At 41.2% G+C, this 20,894-nt stretch overlaps 1 protein-coding gene across 11 annotated transcripts in view; it reads right to left on the bottom strand.

The window, feature by feature from the left end:
* Window positions 1-20,894, bottom strand: part of RBFOX2 (RNA binding fox-1 homolog 2) — a 274,668-nt gene that overhangs the window by 130,698 nt on the left and 123,076 nt on the right. Inside the window, exon 1 of one of the 11 annotated variants that reach the window (XM_055329196.1) lies at window positions 19,594-19,695. The exons of the other annotated variants lie outside the window; for them this stretch is intronic. Within the exon in view, the coding sequence (XP_055185171.1) occupies window positions 19,594-19,608 (15 nt within the window). The 5' untranslated portion in view covers window positions 19,609-19,695. Of the gene's footprint in view, window positions 1-19,593; window positions 19,696-20,894 lie in introns of those variants that run through there. 11 annotated transcript variants of the gene reach the window in all.

Below are 20,894 nucleotides of genomic sequence, written 5' to 3'. Positions count from 1 at the left end.
TTTCTTATCCCCTTAGGAGTTTATGCCTTGACATTTTAAATTTTACGTTTTATTGGCAAAACAAAGAATTTTTCACTACCAGATTTTAAGAAATCTGCCTAATATATTTTGTTTGGTAAAACAGTAATAGTAAAAGTAAAGAGCTTTATTGTTCAGCTCTAACATAAATCTTTAAAGTTACAATTAAAATTAGTTTACTTTTTTAGTGAAATGTAAAAATCTTAAGAGTTCAAAGGAAAATAAAAGTTACTGCTAAAAAATGCAAATTACCAATATGCAAAAGGAGCATTTTTGATTATGCCTTCTAGTAAGTATGTCCTTTCCCAAATCAGTTGCTGGTAGTTACCATGGTCTTGAAAACTGATGAATGAGTGGGCTAAATACGTAAAAGACAGAAAAATAAGAAGAACCCAGAGTTTATAAATATGAAGGGAGACATTTTTGTCTTAAATTTGTTAATGGATATGTGCCCGGGGGAGGGGTGGTGGTGGTGGTATTAAAACCAAGAAAAGGAAGCAAAAGGAATGCTGTTCTTGTCACATTTACTAGGTAATATCATAGTGCACCTCTCAGATGAAAGCCCCTTATAAGAGTCTCAAAATAAAGCCTCTTTAAATGGATGCCTGTATGGATCCATCTGGTCTGCTCCGAGAAAAAATATCATAGCCAATATACATTCAGTCTAAAATTTACATAGTGGGTCATATTCTAAAAATGCATCTTTATTTCAGTTCTTCAGAACTCACATTTCCCCATTAAAAGAAATATACACACATGCATGCATGTGTGTGCATGCACGCAAACACACACACACACAAATTTATAAATGGTGGCTGAATTTCCAGACCACATAACAAGAACTTAGTAACTTCATGGGGAATGATGGGGAAAAAATATGAGTTCACCAAACCATAACATATCTAAAATGGCATTCATCTGAAATAACAGAAAACAAGGTAGCTAAAATAGCCGCAAATTACAAATAATGCCAACATAATTAAGGATGATTTTCTTTGCAAATCACCTTGCATGTTGGTTAGTAGAGGACAAATTTAATCACTGACAAAGACAGTAGAGACATCCGCGGAGATTTAGGGAAGAAACAGTACTTATTTCAAGGGTTTTAGTGACTGGTGTAAGTTTTTTTAATGTGGCTTTTAAAAGTATAATTTCAATCTTATTTTAACACCTATGACATTTCCATTTTCCCTGATCAAATATCATTAAGCCAGAATGGAGCAGAGGCAGATCTGAAACCCACTCCATGTAGTTCTAAAGCCTGCGCCATGAAGCTCTACTGATTCTGCAACACAAACCAGCGTTTGCACAGGACAAGTGAGTTTGCACAGGACAAGTGGTCCCTAGTCAATCAAGGAGAAGGGATGAATGACAAATACAAAGAAAGTTCCACCCTATAAATTCCTATAGTTACTGAGTATTCCCTTGTTAATGAAAAAGTAACAAGTAGAAAACCTCTGGAATTTGACACCCATTTGACAAATATTTACTAAACACCATTCACTATACTAGACACTGGGGAGAAAGCAGGAAACAAACCAGACATCTCTTTGGAGAGACAGGTAGTAAAAAACACTTTTTTAAAAAAGATTTATTTATTTATTCATAGACACACACAGAGAGAGAGGCAGAGACACAGGCAGAGGGAGAAGCAGGCTCCACACAGGGAGCCCTATGTGGGACTCGATCCCGGGGCTCCAGGATCACACTCCAGGCTGCAGGCAGCGCTAAACCGCTGCGCCAGGGGGGTTGCCCAAAAGACTTTTTTATAATATGCTAGAAGATGGCAGGGGCTACGAAGAATTTAAAATAGGCTGACTTAAAAGGAAATGAGGTAATATCTGAGCAGAAATAAGAAGGAAATGAGGAAGTAAGACAGGAGGACGCCTGGAGAAGAGCATCACAAACAGAGGGAACGAGTTTAAGGTGCCTGGTAAAGTAAATCCGTGGAGCAGCAAGGAGTCCTGTGTGGCAGGTGGTGAAGTAATAACAGAATGGGAAGAACAGGAGGGGATGAATGCCAAAGAGGTACTTAGGGGCCAGCTCAACTAGAGCCTTGTAGGAACTCTGCCTTTTTCTCTAAGTGAAACATGTGAGTGGAGTTTTGAATGTGATCAGATTTGCATTTTAAAAGGATCAAGACAGGGGCAACCTGAGTGGCGCAGTGGTTGAACATCTGCCTTTGGCTCAGGGTGTGATCCTGGGGTCCTAGGATGGAGTCCCACATCAGGCTCCCCACAGGGAGCTTGCTTCTCCCTCTGCCTATGCTATGTCTCTGCCTCTGTGTGTCTCTCATGAATGAATGAATGAATGAATGAACGAACGAGTGAATAAAATCTTTAAAAGGATCAAGACAGATGCCGTATTAAGAATAACTTATTTGGAGTCAATGGTAGAAAGCAGGGAGACCAGGTAGAGACTATTAGAACAATCTAGGCAAGAAAGGAAGACATACTGACAGAAGTAGTAGAGCTAGTAAAAAGGGATGGAATCTAACTTATTTCTGAATGGCAGAACCTAAAGGATTTGCTGAACTAGTAAGACTGGTGTGAGGGAGAAAGAAGAGTCCAGGATGACTCCAAGGTTTTTTCTGGCCCAAGCAACAGGACTATGGATTATCAAAGATTAAAACACAACCAAAAAAACCAAAACTCTTAAATATTGCACTTAGACTATGTAGCAGCATAAGAACCAGAAGTAATAATAAGCTAGAAACTATCTGAGATATATTTAGAATCCGGAAACAGAATATACAAGATGGATATGTTCCAGGGTGATGCATGACAGTTTATAAGCAATTAAATTACATTCAAAGGAAGATGCTTTCTGAAGTACATATGCTTTCAAAGCAGGAAAATAAGAATAAAAATTTAGATGGTGTGTGTCAGTGAAACACATATTTGGAAGATTTAGATCTACACAGGTAGAGATCTACAAAAGGAGCAAGAGCAGAACAAAGGGTCAAAGGCAGCACAAACATTGACAGAGAACTTAAAACGCATAGCATAAATAGAACAGGACAATTTTAGAACAGGTTTGGGATTGGCTTGAGTACTACTCAGCAAAAAAAACCTGCCTTAGTTTGCCTTCTTGTTAAGAAGAACAGGGCTGAATTTCAATGTATTTTCACAGATGGAAAAGGAAGAGAAATCAAGAGCACATTATTTGAATTTCAAAGAGATTCAATGATTCTTTCTGTCCTATAAAAAACAAAAACAAAACAAAAAAAAAACTGTTGATGTTCTTCTCAACTCAATGTATTTTCAAGTATTAATAGATTCAAAAACCCCTCGTTTAAAAAAACATCACATAAAATGATCTTGTACTGTTAACAAGGCTAAAGAAGTAGCAGACACATTGATAAGAGAGTGAAAGACATCTATCCTTGCCAAAGACTACAGAATAGCCATTGTGTATTTTCTTCATTACAACTGATATTAGTACAGTAATGCTTTAATTCGACAGGAAAAGCTTCCATCACAAGACTGCAGAGTAATAAGACAATTCCTCACACAGCTAGGAAATGAGCTTGCGGGAATAAATACAGAACCAGGGAAAGAATGTCTACCTTTAACCATAGGCATGGGTCACAGAGAATAGAAAGAAGATACACAAAATAGAAAAATAAAATAAAAATAAAATACTGCAAAAAAGATTAAGAAAACAAACATGAACAGCATTCAAATGTGATCTGCGGTCATTGTGGAGTGATACACAACTAGGTGCATGACTGTACTTTTTTTCTTATTTCTAATAAAGTTGTTTTTCCCTATCACTTCTTAAGTTAGTCCTAGGAATTAAACACAAGATCAAAGAGTCCACTGGACTCAGATGATACATGATTTTGGCCATTCTGGGCAACTGAATGCTAAATCCATGAGACTAGATGAAATCACTAAATGAGAGAGAATCAAGAAATAAGTGCAAAGACCTAGCCCAGAGTATGACAACTTTAAAACTGAGACATAGTCACCAAAGAAGAAAGCCAGGGAAGTGTGATGTCCTGGAAGTCAAGTACCCAAGACAGTATGTCAGAGGGAGGGAACAATCAGTGACGTTATGTTCTATAGACAGGTCAGGTGACGCAAAGACGACTGAGCCCTGGTCACTGGACTTAGCAGCATGGAAGTTATCAGTAATCTTGACAAAAGCCAGTTCGGTGGCATGGTGGCAAAAAAATTTGAGTGGGTTTAATGGGGAGTGAGTGGAGAAGAACTGATATGAGCAAATGCAGACAATTCTATTGAGTTTTGCTCTAAAGGAAAAGAAATTTAGCAGTAGCTGGCAGTAAAGTGAGGTCAAGAGGATTATTTCTGAATGGTTGAAGGAATAGCTTAATTGTGTGTTAATGGGACACCAATCTAGTAAAGAGAGAAAACTTGACGATCTCAGAGTGCACAGAGAGAATTGCTGAGTCCAGATGCTAACTGGAAAAGCAGAGAGGGGACCCAGTATACAATGGGTGGCTGGCCTACTGCAGGAACGCAGCTGTTTCATATACAGTGACAGGAGAAACCAAAAGTTTGCTACCACTGACAGGAGAGGATGGGAAGTGTGGTAGTAAGAAATCTGGTTGCTTTAGTTTTCTTACTCTAGAAACTGTTAACACTTACAAACAAGAGCCAAAGTGGCCGACTCAGCGGTAGGTGCGGCATTCCAGGGAGCCTGGCTGAATCGGCACAGTACCCTCGGCACCTTTCTTACTAGCTTCTTTTGGGTTTCCATTACTGTGGCATCTCTTATAATCTCCAAATTGCATAACCACTTCTTCAAAAGGGAGAGGGGAGTGGGAGACACAAAGGAGTCACTGGTCCATAGTGATAGTGAAACATAGCTGGGCAAATGCTGGAGTTCTTTGATTAGGTCTCAAGTTTGAGGTAACAATTCTCCACGGCTTGTCTGCGTCATCCTTCTTTTTTCATGAAAGGTAGCATGTGTTGGCGACTTAGCAGTCTGCTCAGCCTGCTTCCTGCCGGAAGAATTGGGGGTGGGGGGAGGCTGTTCAGCAGCCTCTTTTCATTTTGAATGGTTTCTTTTCCTTTCCCATCTTAAGCTGCTGTAGGTCTCCTGTGAATCTCAATGAGATTCACTGCATTAGACAAAAGCTAGACCCACTAATATCTTCAAGATAAGCCCTTCTCTACCTGTGCTGCTGCTGAAATGGCTAGAAGCCCTATTGTGTAACCGAGAGGTCTTTTGTGTGACTCTTAAGGCACTACCTTTGATTATTCTGGGGTCTTAACAAACAGTCTTACAGTTACATCCACACTTCATCTTTAGACTCCCATTCTCTCCTGGCAGTGCCCTTGAACTGACCTTTGCTAGGAACCCACGTCTTAAATTTGACTGTCATTTGCCAGGTAGAGTACCCAAGGATTTTCAAAACCATCAAGTCCAGGCTCCTTTTTTTGTATAACAATCCTTTCCCCAATACCTTTTCCCCCTCTCACACTTCACTAGAAGCAGCAAGACGAAACCATGGAGCATCTTCAGTGTGCCACCTGGAGATGTACCTCAGCTTGATCTCCCAGTTCACGAGGCCCATCGTCTGCAAACAATGGTGTTGCTCAGCCGTCTGCCAGTACAGACTGAGGGTTTCCTTCCCTTGAAGCCTTCACAGCTGTCTCAAAGTCCCAAATGTCACAAACATCATGCTCAAGGTACCCTTGATTTTCACGACTCTTCTCAAAGCCCACTGCCCAGTTCCTAAGTCACTCCCACAAATGGAGACTTCTGCTACGGAAGCACTTCACCTTTAATACTAGAATTTGTAGTTATCTTTTTCTGTGTTACAAATCACTCTCAAACACAACAGCTCAAGACATTTATTATCTCACAGTTTTTGTGGACCAGGACTCCAGGTGAGGCTTAGCTGGGTGCCTCTGGCTCGGAGTCTGTCATAGGCTGCAAGAGGGGTGCTGGCTAAGGCCGCAGTCATCTCCAGGCTGGACTGGCACAGATCTGCTGCCAAGCTCACTCATCTGGCTGTTGGCAGGCTCAGGCCCTCACTGGCTGTTGGCCCTAGACACCAGCTCCTGGACATGTGGGCCTCTCTGCAGGGCTACTCACAACATGGCAGTCTGTTTCTTCCAAATATAAGGGCTCTGAGAGAGAGAGACCTAGAGGGGCACATGCCCAAAAGATGAAAGCCACAGTCTTTATCATAAACTCTTGGAAGTGATATTCTATCACGTTTGCCACATTCTATTAGTTCGAAGTGAGTCACTAGGCCCATCCTACACAAGGTCATGGACATCAGGAGGTGGGAATCACTGGGGACCATCTTGGTTTATCACAGACTAGTTGAAAGCATTATAACATACTGGTTAAGAGTACTGACTCTGAAGCAAGACTACTGGCTGGGTCTGACTCTTGCTTCTGAATCCTAAGATGAAATATGGAACATAAAATAATTGTTGTGAAAGGACTGACCTCATACACAGGAGGCACTAGGGAATTTCTTTTCCCTTCTCCCTTACAATCTCAACTGTCTTTAACAATCTTGAAAATTTCTCTGGTATTGGATGTAATCTGCAAACATCCAGTGCCAGAGACCATGGTATTGAGCAACATGCAAAAATATGGTTTTGACTTTCAATAAGGCCAGGAAACTTATTTTTAATAAACGGAATAAATTAAACAAGAAAACAAAAGGATAAACATCCAGAATTAATGAAATATAGCAGAGGAGAATATACACAAAAGAGCAACTGTTCCCCCTATATACATGCCCCCTACCCCAATAAAGCCGTCTGCTTTTATTTTTTTTTTATTTTTTATTTTTTTGGTTTTTTTTTTGCTTTTATTTTTTTAATTAATTAATTTATTTATTTTATTTGAGAGAGAAAGTGATAGAGCACAAGTGGGGGTTGGGGGGAAGAAAGGGCAGACCAAGACATAGACTCCTCCCTGAGCAGGGAGCACAATGCAGGGTTCAATCCCAGGACTCTGGGATTATGACCTGAACCAAAGGCAAATGCTTAACCAACTGAGCCACCCAGGCACCCCTGACATCTGCTTTTAAACTGTAATGTTTGTGAGACTTTCAATTCAATCTTAACAAAAATATACATATACTGCTTTTTGTGTAACTAACAACTACCAGGGCAAGAAACAGAATAAAGCATTAAGAATGTTTTTATTTAGATGCCCATTCATCTGAGAAATAGTATTCAACAATGCAACTAGTAAGTGACAGCATTCCCATTTTACAGAAGAGACACAAGGGGCATAAAGACATGTGGCTTGTTGAAATCACACAGCAGGTTAAGGCTGGAACAGAACTATAACTAGCATATGATGTAATACACAATGAAGCTATAATCAGTTGTTTCTGATTTTCATGGATATGGCAATCTAGTTACAACAGCCAGTGATTAAAGGGTTCATTTCACACTCTGGAAAAGTAACAGTTATTTTAAAGAATGAAAGGTAGGCTTTGATTAATTCAATGTCTAAATTAATGATCTAGATTCATATAAGCAAGTAAAACACCAAATGAGTTAATACACAAGTAAGAGGTAAGAGTACAGAACTCTACAGATTTAAGTGAAATCAAAAGCCAATATTTTAGTTGGACACTGCTACATACACTCTTAACTCATTACCCTAAGAATATCTAATTAACCTTTCAATCAGTATTTGTGAGTACCTATTCTCTGATGGCCTTATGTTACAAGTACTATATGTTATCTCATTTAATGACAGTGAAAGATTCTGAAAAAACATCTTTGAAGGAGAACAGCAAGCTCCCATTCAGAAGAGGATATTAATTCTAAACAATGCAGTGCTTGAAACCAGATCCTAAGTTTCAAAAGCCGCACATTTCCAGAACCAAAAAGGGAAAAAAGGAGCTAGTGAAGGAAGATTACAACTCTTAAAATGTGGGATCCCTGGGTGGCGCAGCGGTTTAGCGCCTGCCTTTGGCCCAGGGCGCGATCCTGGAGACCCGGGATCGAATCCCACGTCGGGCTCCCAGTGCATGGAGCCTGCTTTTCCCTCTGCCTGTGTCTCTGTCTCTCTCTCTCTGACTATCATAAATAAATAAAAATTAAAAAAAAACTCTTAAAATGTACTTGATTCATTGCAAAAGAAAACTAAGGTACCTGAGAAAATATGTCTTCAGAGTTGCAGGCTCTTCCCAATCCCTTCCTCATATGTGTGCTCTAACCACACCAAATCGCAAGCCCTCCCAACAGACAACTTAAAATCTAGGAAAATGCATATTTGCTTAATTGCTCCCAAACTTATTCCCTAATATATAAATTTAACAACAAAATTCCTTATTCTGTTTTGAAACATGACAAAAGACACTTGCTTAAGATTAAATCCCATATCAAAGAGTATTAAAGCACACATATTAAAACAGGCAGCTTTCTTACACAACTGCAAGCTTCTTTTTTGCATTCATGCATAATACTTTTATCCTTACTTAAAAATTTTTAGTCTCATTTCCAAACCCTGATCCCAAAGCCGTTTTACTCATACCTGAATAACCCTATAGTTATTACCCAACAACTCAAAAGTAATGAATCTCCCTGCTTCTAGCCCCTCCCCAAACCCTTCCAATGCAAAGAACTCAATTACAAAGCACTATTTCAAGAAGGTTAAATATTGTACTGAATTTTTTTAAAGAATTTCAGATTTTCTACAGAACTGTGATCTAGTACTCAAGATCCTCCTGTTTATCCACAAACCATCTCCCCCGTTATCTCTTCCAGTAATATTGGTCTCTTCACTACTCCCCAATCTTCATTTCCTCCCTTCTTTTCACTCTACCAACATCCAGTCAGTGCCCACCGTGTGTCAGGCACCACTCTAGGCACAAAGAATAAATACATCAGAGCTTCCATGGAGCATACATTCTACTTGAAACAGACAATAAATAAACAAATATACAGCAAGTCTAGATGGTGGTAGGTTATAGAGAAAAACAGAGATGGGAAAACAGATGAGAAATGCTGGGCAGGAAGATAGGAATTAACATTTACATAGGGTACTCGCAACACATGGCAACCTAGTAGAGATTTCATGCAAACAAGGCAATCTTGTTGATATCTGGAAAAAGAGCAGGGGCTTAGACAAGTGCTAAGTCCCGAGGCAAGGGTGTGTTTGATATCTTCAAAGACAGGCCAGGGGTGCAGAAGAACATATGGTCAAACCAAGCCTGAGCCAGGGAAGCCAGTCATACAGGGCCTAATAGAGTAATGCATCTGACTTCTCTGCTGAGTAAGATACCAAGCCACTGGAGAGTTCTGGGCAGGGTAGCAATATGTGACATTTAAAAGGACTTCTGTGTTGAGGACAGACTTCAGGAAGGGGGTTGGGGAAAAAGAACAGAAGCCAGGAGGCCAGTTAGAAAATTATAATAATACAGACAAGACATAATGGTGTCTTGGGCTTGGATGAAAGCAGTAGGACTCATGAGCAGTCAACAAGCTGTACGTTTGTTGTTGACACCACACCTTTGCTTATGCCAGTTCTCCATCTGGCTTGTCTCTCAGTTCTGCTAGGAAAGAGTGTACGTTATACTTCCTTCAAGACACCTTCCCTGATCAATCCCATCTTCAATGATTGCCCATTTTTCTGAACTCCTGTTGACAAACACCCTTATCTCCCAAGGACTGGTATGTTGTCTTTGCTACAACGTATAGTTATTTATCTATTTGACTTCTGTGTCCCTTTAACCTCATTATCCTTAAGAAATAAAATACATCTCTTGGGATCCTCATTTTGCTGCATAAAACAGATATCCAATAAATGTTTGCTGTTAATCAAGTGTCTGTTAATCAAATGTTTGCTGATAATCACTTAGATATTACTATCCCTCAAGAAAAATTATCATATCCTCACTTCCTCCTTAAACTGCCAAAGTCAGAGATGCCTGACACAGCTGTCCCAAGGAAACCTCTGCCCATCACCCAGGCCATACTTCATCTTGGGCTATAGTTCAAAATAGCTTCTTACTTAGCCACAAGTAGTTTCTCTGGACCAATGATTTTCAGAGTATAATTTCTGGACCAGTAACATCAGCATCATCTGATTCCCAGCCCCATATATGCATCTAAAACTCAAGAGGTGGGGCTCAGTGATCTGTAACATTCTGAAGCACTATAAATTTTGAGAACTACTTGCTCTGGCTTAAAGGTTTAAGTAATTAACTCTGTTTTTCCAAGATATTTCCGGAACGATTCCATCCTGGCTCATACCCTCATTCACCTTAATCATCATCAGAAGTCCAAGACTTCCAGATGGCTCAACCCATAGAGCTTGGGCACATCTGCTCTTCTGATCCCATCACCCTCTCTTCCTGCCCTCCCAAGCCCCAGAAGTCATGAACCATCCTCAGTAAACTCTTCCACAAACTCGCTCTCTTTTCTGTGATGTTCCCTTCACCTTTCTGCTCCAAAGGAAACCTGACTGCCCGGAGAATCCTGCTTCTACTGCAGTAAAACCTTTTCTCCCACTCCTTACATACCTCAGTGGGGGCAAGCGAACTCCTTGATCCTCATTACTATCTAGTGTTGGACCTTAAGGCACCCTCCTTGTTTCCCAACACCACTTCCAAACCACTTCTCTTCCTCCACCCAAACTACAGACCCTTTGGAAATAGAGATCACCTCCTCCAGCCTTGGCATGGGGCTCCCTTTATTCTTCCCTTTATTGTCTTATCTTCTTGACAACTTCAACCCCCACACAGGTGATTCACCTTGGTCAACACTTTGGCCTCCTAGCTACGTTCTTGAATCAATGTCTTTAGCACCAAATATATTTTGTCACCACTTCACCTAACCACACACCTGGCATCATATCCCAGCACTGTCATCACCAGTAACCACATCATTTCCAACACTCTCAAGCACTTCGAGCACCCCATCTTTACACCAAGTCTGCTCTCTCTGGCAGTTCTCCCACACCACATTACTCCAACCTCCTTAAGATCTCAGGGCTACAAGTGGACCTTACTACTTTTCCACTCCCCCTCCCCCTCCTCATGTTCTTCCTTCCTTCCTATGCCAGTTTAGATTCAAGGGTCCAACATAATATATACTCTTTTTCAAAAGTCTTAATTCCTTTGCCCCCTTTTCTCTTCGTCTTACTCATCTGATAAAATCTCAACTCCTGGTCAAATGCAACTACCTACGTATTCCTCTCTAGTGTCTAAACAACAGAAGATGGATTGCCAGATAAAAATCACATAGCTGACTTGCCAGCACTCACATCAAGTTGATAACCACAGATTTTTTTTTTAAAGATTTTATTTATTTATTCATGAGAGACAAAGAGAGGCAGAGACACAGGCAGAGGGAGAAGCAGGCTCCCTGTGGGGAACCTGATGCAGGACTCGATCCCAGGACCCCGAGATCACAACCTGGGCCGAAGGCAGCTGCTCAACCACTGAGCCACCTAAGTGCCCCACGCTGACCACAGATCTTAAGCCTACTACACCTCTCTAGCAAGATCACTCTCATTTTTGAGATGACCACTATTTCACACTATGTCCTCACTCCTCAAATCTGCAATGCTTCTCTACTCCCTACGCTGCCATTTTCAGTTTTGTTCATCTTGTATCTGTAAAGAAAGCAGACACAATCATAGGACTCCCTCTTCTGCCTGAAAACAATGCTGCCAGCTGACCTGGCTCTAAACCCACACACTCTGCCTTCCTTCCCATGAAAAACAAATTGCTTCTGGCTCTATCTAAGGCCAGTCCTCTGCTGTGTGCTGGGTATAACACAGTCTGGTCCTGCCGTTAGTTTCTTTCTTTTCAGCATCCTCAATATCTTCCCCATTACTGGCTCTTTCCTACTGACATAAAACATGCCTTAATATCACCTATCTTTTAAAAATCTCCCCTTGAGTGTTGTAGGTAAGTGATGAATCACTGAATTCTACTCTAGAAACCAATATTGCACTGTATGTTAACTAAGTAAAATTTAAATTAAAAAGTCCTTACCAAAAAAAGAAAAAGAACAAATATATGAATTCATTGCCATAAAAATTAGAGCGTTAGAGATAAATAAAAGCTCAAGCTCACGTTGACCCTGGTATTGTCATTTTTATCTCATTTATCCTCACTAGAGGCAAACACTATGAGTTTTGTGTATGTATTTTTCTAGGTTTTTTTGGAGGGTATATAGGCATCTATAGAAAAATATATATATTACTTTTTTAAAAATTAAAAAAATAAAAATCTTCCCTTGAACCCAAATATCCATCCAGTCCCTGCCTCAATTCTCTACCCCATCCTACAACTAGACATTCATTGTCTCAACAGCCTCATCTACCAATTAACAACCCAACCCATTCCAACTGGCTTTCTTTATCTCTGTCATTCCAACTGAAAGAGCTCTTACCAAGTTCACCAATAAACAACATCCTACCAGGCCAATGACAAATTATTTGGTCTTCAATGATCCAAACCCAGCACTTTCCTCTCCAGAGTCTATGATACCACATACTTGCCTTGTCTCCCTCCTACCCTAACCCAATTCTCAGTATCCTCAGACCACTCCTGAAATGCCCTAGGCTTTGGCCTCAGCCCTCTTCCCTAGTTATGGTTTTCACCAAGACTTTAAATAAGCACAGATGAATCTCAACCTTTACAACCCCAGCTCAAACCTCTCTGAGCTCCAGACTCCTATCAGATTGCCACTGAACTTCTCCACCTGGATGTCAAACAGAGATCTCAAATTTAACAAGTTCAAATTATAAGTACTGTTTTTTTCTGTGGACTCTGTTCTAAGGTAACCTGTCCATCTTCATTCTTCAACACAAAGCTGAATAACCCAGACTCCTCTTTCTCACCACATAGACAAGCCATTTTTAGTCCTATCATACTGCGCTCCAGAGTCTAAGCCAGCACCTCATGCTTTGCCTCCAGCAATAGTTTCTTGACCTCCCTTGTCACTTTCCCGAAAGATAGCCACCCTCCTGCTTAAAATCTCCTGTTAGTGTCTGTTTTAACCGAATCTCTAGCATGGGGAATGATCTGGCCCCCACCTACCTCTCTGGCTTGTCCCATAACCTTTTGTTCTCTATATTCCAACCACATCATCCCTCTTTCTGTCCTTTGCATTCCCCAAACTCATTCCTTTCCAGGGACTCTGTATCTACTACTCCTTTTGCTTATAATGCTTTCCTCCTGCAATTTGACAGGATGAAGTTAATCATTCAGGCCTATTCCAACCTAGCTAAAGCATTCAGGGTCATATTTGTTTACATGTTTACAGTTTTATTTTCCCAATTAAGAATTAAAAACTCTTTATAGGAAAGAACTTTGTCTTGTTCAGGCTCTTTCCCTTAGAAAAATCCCTTAGAAAGTGATCGGCACACTGTCATCAATAAATGTGCTAACCACTGGAGTCTGTTATTAATATAATCATTTGTTTAACCCCTTACAGTTTTCTGAGCTTTTAAAATATGCATCAAACCAATGTCACCCATAATATAAATATAAATTCTCCAATAGTAATAGAAACCTCTTACTATCTTTCTAATATACAAATCTGATCATACCTGATCCTGCTTAAAATCCTTCAATGGTTCCTTCCGGAATAAACAAGCAAACATCTTACACTGTTCAGCATTTGGCCTCCACAATTTTAAATTTTCATCCACCACTATTCCACTCATTACACACATACAAGCCACATGGAATTACATATGGCTCCCAAACATACACACTATCTCACTAATCACCAAAATCTACTCCTCACCCACTCTGCCTGCTGTCTCCACCTCTTTAACAGGAGAATTCTTTGAATTCCTAGATGCTGCCAGTGTATTTCATTCTCTCTTCCTGCCACTCTTTTACCTTGATTTTCCTAGCGTGCTGGTTTTTCTCCTAAAGAACCAGCTCTCCAGAACCTTGTTCCCTGTTTCCCTTGAGGGTTGATTCATCTCCTACAAGGCATTAACTTCTCTTCTTGCTATTTTCTGCCTTTTTTTTTTAGGCTATTCTCATCTTAAGACACTATCATGCCTGCATGCAGATTTCTCGCAAGTTTATAGCTTACACCTGGATTTTCCCTTGTATTTCCAGACCTAGGTAGCCCACTAGCTAAGCTGAATTTCCCCCTGCACAAAGTTACCCCAAAATACTAAATCCAAATCAAACCCATGTCCCTTTCTGCTTCCCTCCTTCAAAAACCCTGGTCCTCTCCCAACTCTGGACAACATCTCATCAACTTTTTTTTAAGATTTATTTATTTAGGGGCACCTGGTGGCTCAGTCAGTTAATCCGACTCTTGGTTTTGTCTCAGGTCATGATCTTAGGGTCCTGGGATCAAGATCAATGGCCGGCTCTGTGCCTAGCATGGAGTCTGCTTCTCCCTTTCCTTCTGCTCCTCCCCTTACTTGCTCTCTCTCAAATAAATAAGTAAATCTTTTTTAAAGGTTTTATTTATTTATTTGAGAGAAAAAGAGAAAGAGGGGGAGCGCACATGGCTGGGAGGGAAGAGCAGAGGGAGAGAATCCTCAAGTGGACTCCCCGCTGAGAGCCCCCATCCTGTCAGTTGTACCCTGGGCACATCTCTCACAGATCCACTGGTCTCTGGTGCAGGCTGCCCTTACCTTTCTCTGCCACTTCCACTATTACACACCAACACTTTGCCTCTCTCTGCACTCTTACTCCCCTCTAATCTGTGGAGGTATCTTTTTAAAAAAACAAATCTAATTATCAACTCCACTTCAGCCTACTCCCAATCCTACTCAAAATGTTTTAATGGCTTTTCACTGCCAAGTATCTATTCACAGGATCTGGCCTGGCCTCCAGTGTTATCTGAACTGAACTGTTTCTACATTTTGTGGTAACTCAATTCACTATTCAGTCTAGTTCTCTTGCTGTATAGACCAATTAGAATGGCAAAGCTGTGACCAAAATTAAGCATTAAAAGACTAGCCTGGAGACACATGGGTGGCTCAGATGGTTAAGAGTCCAACTACTGATTTTGGTTCAGGTCATGATCTCAGGGTCCTGAGATCTAGTTCTACCTCGAACTCTGTGCTCAGTGGGGAGTCTGTTTGAGATTCCCTTTCTCCCTTGCCCTCTGCCTTTCCCTCGCCAAAAAAGAAGAAAGCTCATGCTAGAAAAGTCATACATTGGCAAATGGTTTTAATGGGACCAAAAACTCTGTCTTCTGACTCACAGCCATCCGTGTGATCACAGCGACTTCCATGTTTTAGGATAAAGCCATCAGTTACAGTGACTTTATTTTAAAATGGTGGATCATTTTCTTTTTTTTTAAGAAAAAATTTTTTAAAAGATTTTATTTACTTATTCATAGAGATGCAGAGAGAGAGAGAGAGAGGCAGAGACACAGGTAGAGAGAGAAGCAGGCTCCATGCAGAGAGCCCAACGCGGGACTCGATCCAGGGTCTCCAGGATCACGCCCTGGGCTGCAGGCAGCGCTAAACCGCTACGCCACCGGGGCTGCCCGGTGGATCATTTTTCTGAGAGGACTCCATTAATGTTCCCAAGAACTAACCACATTCTTTTCACAACCTGGACACCAAGGTATATACAGCTAAGTGACTTGTCTCAAGGAATTAATGGATATGGAAACAGAATTCAGGGTACCTTATTTTTGTTTCTCTAGCCCATAGCATGCTAAATGGCAGCAGTGATAAACTGAACACCATTGAACAAATAAAAAAAGATGTAATCTGTGGCGCAGTAAACTCTTAAGCCAGACAGACCAGGGCTCAAATCCTACCTCTGCTAACTCTCAATTGTGTGACTTTAGCAGGTTACTAAAGTTGCTGCTTCCCCATCTGTAAAATGAAGCTAATGGCCAACTCCCAGGTGTGCTGAGGACTAAATGAGGTAGATGCCTAACATATATGTTACCACTCAATAAACAGTTAAAGTAAATGAACAAAAACATCAGCTTCTCCCAAAAGAGGAGAGAGTGAAAGGAAAAACAGCCACAGAGTCAAGACTGATGGGACTGAGCTTCCAGCAATGCCGTTTATTGTCATGTGCTCTGTCTCTTTCCTCACATGTACCATATAGACAGTGATGCTCAGCCCTTAGCACTGCTGTGAGGATGAAACAAGATAACATCTAAAAGCATTTTCTTAAGTGAATAGCATCATACAAAAATCATTATTATCTGTGTACATACGCTCACTACTGCTGTGTTCTAAATGCTTTAAGGGCATGAGAAGTCTTTAATCCTCTTTGTCTTCGTACCAGCTGGTAGCACAGTCCTCTGCCCATCAGAGGCATCCGTTAAATGTCGGCTGAGCTGAGTTATTAAGAACAGGGCTGAACTATGACAAAACAGTTTAAAATGAAATCCACAAGTTCATCCATTGAGAATATGGGTAAGAGAGCCTGGAACCAGTCTAGCTAAGATCAGCTAGACAGGGAGAACACTTCCTAATTTCTGGGAATTTAAATAAATGGTCTATAATTTTGTTTACTGGATATAAATTGTATAATCATCAAACAAGTTCCCTCACTACAGGAATTATGTGCCTCCCTCTTCCCTACCTTCCCCTCCCCCTTCACTCCACCCTCCTTCCTGTTTTAGGCCATGAAGGAGAGAGATAGAATATAAAGGACAAAAGCAATGCTTAACAGTATTGTACCCCTCCACACATAAACCAGAAAAAAAAAAAAAGGCTGAGAAAAAAACAACGGGGATGTTGTCCATCAAGAGGCAACTTTAACAAGGGTTCTCTAATCACAGGTTCTTAAAATACTGATTGAGGGGAGATACTTCACATGAAACGAGTTTGTGTTTATCGGAGTTCTCCCTACACAAAGACATCCTTAATTTGCTAGAGGAAATGTTCTAGGGTGGTAAGCAGTCTGTTCATGCAAAAGTTCAAAGCAAAAAGTTTAGCTTGTGCCAGTTATTCACTGAGCATCTACTATGTGCCATACCCCACACTTAGCATACTTCTTAGATGATCTTGAATTCTCTCACAATAATCCCATGTGATAGGTACTATTTTCCCTATGGGACAGATGAAGAAATCAAGGTTCAGAGGTTAATTTGTTCATAGCCACACCACCAGAAATGACAGAAGTAGGATTTATGCCCAGTGACATCTCAAAACCCATATTCTTGGCGCCATACCATGCTGTCTACTGATGCTACCAGTCTTTTAAAAGGAAGGGGACTCAACAGGAAAGCAGGGTGAAGACCTGGCAGAGACATATACAGAGAGCACAAGATGGCATTCCACCACCTTGTTCTAGACACATAGAAGCAAATTAAGGAATCACATCTAACCGCACAAACCAAAATGCCTGGATGAGCTCTTTTAGTCCTCAGAATCTTCAGAAACTATTCTTCAGGTTCTAAGGATGTCCATACCACTCAGAGGAACTGACAACTGAACACTGTTGAGTAATTTTTCTAGAACCCTGAGAAACAGTACCTGTAACTCACTGCTGGTATCAAACCAAGCAGGCAGAAGAGATGATCATGTTGCACAGCTTTCTCGTGCTTACGAGGACCCAAATGTTCTTACACAACTGGGTGTCCTTCTGGCATATGTACTGCTACATAAATTCACACAGACCCTGGGCATTAGAAGAGGTTCTATTATCTTATGGACGTAGAAAGTGAGGCTCAAACAAGGATTGCCCAACATCACATGGATGGACACTGGCCTAGACAAAACTCTGATCTCCTATTCCTTGGCCAGTAAATTTTCCCCACTGTACCTCCTCAGTGCTTCCCCACATCTTACACAACCACCCAGCTGTCCTTCTCTATATCTGGGTGTTATGCAGCTCTGGCTCCTTCTGGACATTTTCACTGAATTCAATGTGTTGGGCACTGGGAGAGATGATGCAGATAAGAATTAAAGAGAGAGGGGTGACACACATCTTGCCCTTTGGACAGTGCTACTCAAACTTTCAGGTGTCATGGTTCATATAGACAATTGTTATATTTTTAAGGCACAAAGTGGCAAACTAGAATGAATGAATGCATTCAAATGACCAGAGGAATCCTGGGCCCCACCTGGCTGCTCCAAGGATGGAGGAGAATAATTATGTTGGCATATGTGCATCTCAGTCCAACATCCGGTACTGTGGTTGGGAAGCTCTGTTCTAATAAGCACAGGGGACTTAGACGAATTTACAAATAACTAGAAGCACAAAGAAAGAGACTGAGAAGACTGTCACTGTCTGCTCTCATCAAACATGTGAGTAGAAATGAGATCAATTCAATCTGCTTCCTTTCATAATTCATCTTCCAAACAAATCAAGACCAAATAACTCATCCTTCCTCTGGTCGACAGATAACTGATCAGTCCCACCAAGAAGGCTGCAAAGACCCTTGACAGATGCCTTGCTCATAGTAAGCTCAAGACTACTTAAAGCACATAAAGTGTGTCAGAAAGTTCTTTGACTTCTTACAAACACTAGAAAAATAAACCAATAAGAGGAGGAAATTACATTTCAAGGTCATATTCAAATATGAAGGGAGAAGCAGGAAAAGAAGCCCCTCCCAAAACACATACACACAAACACATCACATCCCCTCTGTGACCAAGCTCCATCTCCAGAAACCTAGTTAAAATTCTGCCTTCTGATATTTATAAATTTAGTCAGCCTGAGCCAAGTAGGTTTCTGCAATTCCAGACATCTAGGCTGAAGGGCAAAGGGCAAAGTGAAACTTTCAAAAGCTGGCTAGTAGCCAAGGGCATCACGTCGAGGAGGCTCCCTTAGCAACACACAACAGCTGTCTGCTCAAGAGAGGGCGCCGCCATCTTTGCAAGGGGCTATAGATGCTCTTATTTTCACAACTAAAAGCAAGGTTTTTTTCCTTGTATTATTTTCCCAGTCATTCCCCTAAAAGTTATCACATCTCACAATTTAAAAATCTCTCCAATCCCAACCTTTCCTCTTCATCGCAAATTACATCATAGTTAACAATAAATTTAAATAATGTAAAGTATTAGTTCTTGGCAAATATAAAATGCTTTATAATGTCTCGTTATTAATTACGATTCTAGTTTCTGTAGACTTGGATTCTAACTACAAGCAAGTCACTCTGTGTGATTTAATTACTTCCCTCATAAAATCTTCATAACAACAGTGACCTACTTCATAAGACTATTGTGAAGGACAATAAAAATTTTAAGATAAAAACTTATAAAAGCTTATTCCTAATTAAGAATCACACCACCATCTGGCTTTCAATATCTAAAGAGATGGTTTGATTATCAAAGGCAGTGCCCCCAAAACAAACACAGGTGGATCCTGACCCACCAGGAAGACTGCAGCTCCTGGAACGGCTGGCTCCTTTTGCCTGCCCCATCTGCCTTCTCCAACCCTACCAAGCCCAGAGGATGACACCGCACTGGGAGCTCACCCTTGGGCCTAAGTCTAACAAGATAAACAACATTTAAAAAAAAAACAAAACAAAAACAAACCCAACCAATGTCACAATCACTGCTAGGTTTCAAGAACCTAACACCTGGGAGTAGAAAGGGATGGGGCTGCCTGTGCTCTGAGAGGAAGGCCATTTGTGCTGGAGCCGAACCTCGCAGCTTTCCACTCCTTATATGTGCAAGTGCAAGCCCTCACCCACAGCACTCCGTACTCACCCAGAGGTACATCATGTCAGACCGGGCTGCTCAAACTCAGCGGCCAGTTGATCCTGGACTGCAAAAAGGCACTTCAGTGAACTGTAGGAAAGGAGGTGCCAGGCTGGGGGGGGGGCGGGGGGCTGCAAGGGTTCGGGGTGGGGAGATACCCCCCCCCCAAATCACTTGAGTTTAAAAATTTACCACGACCGGTCTTCTCCCCCCTCCTCCCTCCTCTCCAGCTGACTGTTCTGTTGTTCTCTCTCCTCCCTCTCCCCCTCCCTCTCCTCCTCCCTCTCTCCTTCTCCCTCTCTCTGGGAGTTCCCAGCCCCGTGTGTCTGAACCAGAGTGTACAGCACTCTCTCTTTGCCTTCAGGGAATCTCTCCGTCATTCTACTTCTAGAAACACAATCATCACTCACAGAGATTACTGCAAAAGGCAGGGATGGGCGGGGCTAGTAATAAACCACTAGCACTAGTTTCTAATGCTAGAAACAAACTAGTTTAAGACAAGTTCTTTAAATATGAATGAAGCAATGAAAAAAATTCTGCCCTCCAAGAAGATCAAGAGTTGAGTCAAGTTTCCCTTCTGTCCAATCCTTCTGGAGCCTCCTCAGAAGCCACGCAGGAACACAGAACCTGCTCAGAGCCTGTATTTCCTCCCTGCAATGCTGGCCTATGCCACTCTTCTAAATAATTCTAAATTTAAAACAGAAGAAAAAATTACATATAAACTCAAATAGGCTTTCATCTTTTTTTATTGCTGTTGCCCTAATTCAAATCAACACAGCCTCTTTTCTGAAGAGAGAGAAGACAAGCAAGGGTTTAGAGTCACATGGATTCTGAGCCCTTAGCATGTTGCAGATTCTTTACTAGGCAAGAGGACAGCACAGGGGACAAAGCATGGGTTTGGAAGCTGAATTTACAATTATTATTATCACGGACTAGGGAAAATTATTTAACAAGACTAGGCCCTGTTTCCTCAACCAAAAAATGCATTTAGTACTCTTTGTAGAGTTGTCGTAGTTAGATCAAATGACAGAACCATGTAAACTATCTGACAAGTTCCTGGTGACCTGTTTCTTCATATAGTGTAGTTCAGACACTCAATAAGGGCTTCAGATATGCCAAGTATATTTTGATCCATTATGTTCAACGGTGAACAACAAGCATCATCAAATCATCTGTCCTGGTGGTTTTTATTCAGAAAATAGCTGACTCCTCCATACACCAGCGTGCATGCTCTCTCCTTACTTCCCACCCATTGCTGCAAACTCAAATCCCAAAACCCACCCTGGCTGCACGGGACCCCTCCCTCCTCT

The sequence above is a fragment of the Nyctereutes procyonoides genome, unplaced genomic scaffold (genome assembly GCF_905146905.1).
Source record: "Nyctereutes procyonoides isolate TBG_1078 unplaced genomic scaffold, NYPRO_anot_genome, whole genome shotgun sequence".
Taxonomy (NCBI): domain Eukaryota; kingdom Metazoa; phylum Chordata; class Mammalia; order Carnivora; family Canidae; genus Nyctereutes; species Nyctereutes procyonoides.
Note: the sequence above shows the minus strand (reverse complement) of the source record. Positions and strands in the feature narration are given on the sequence as shown.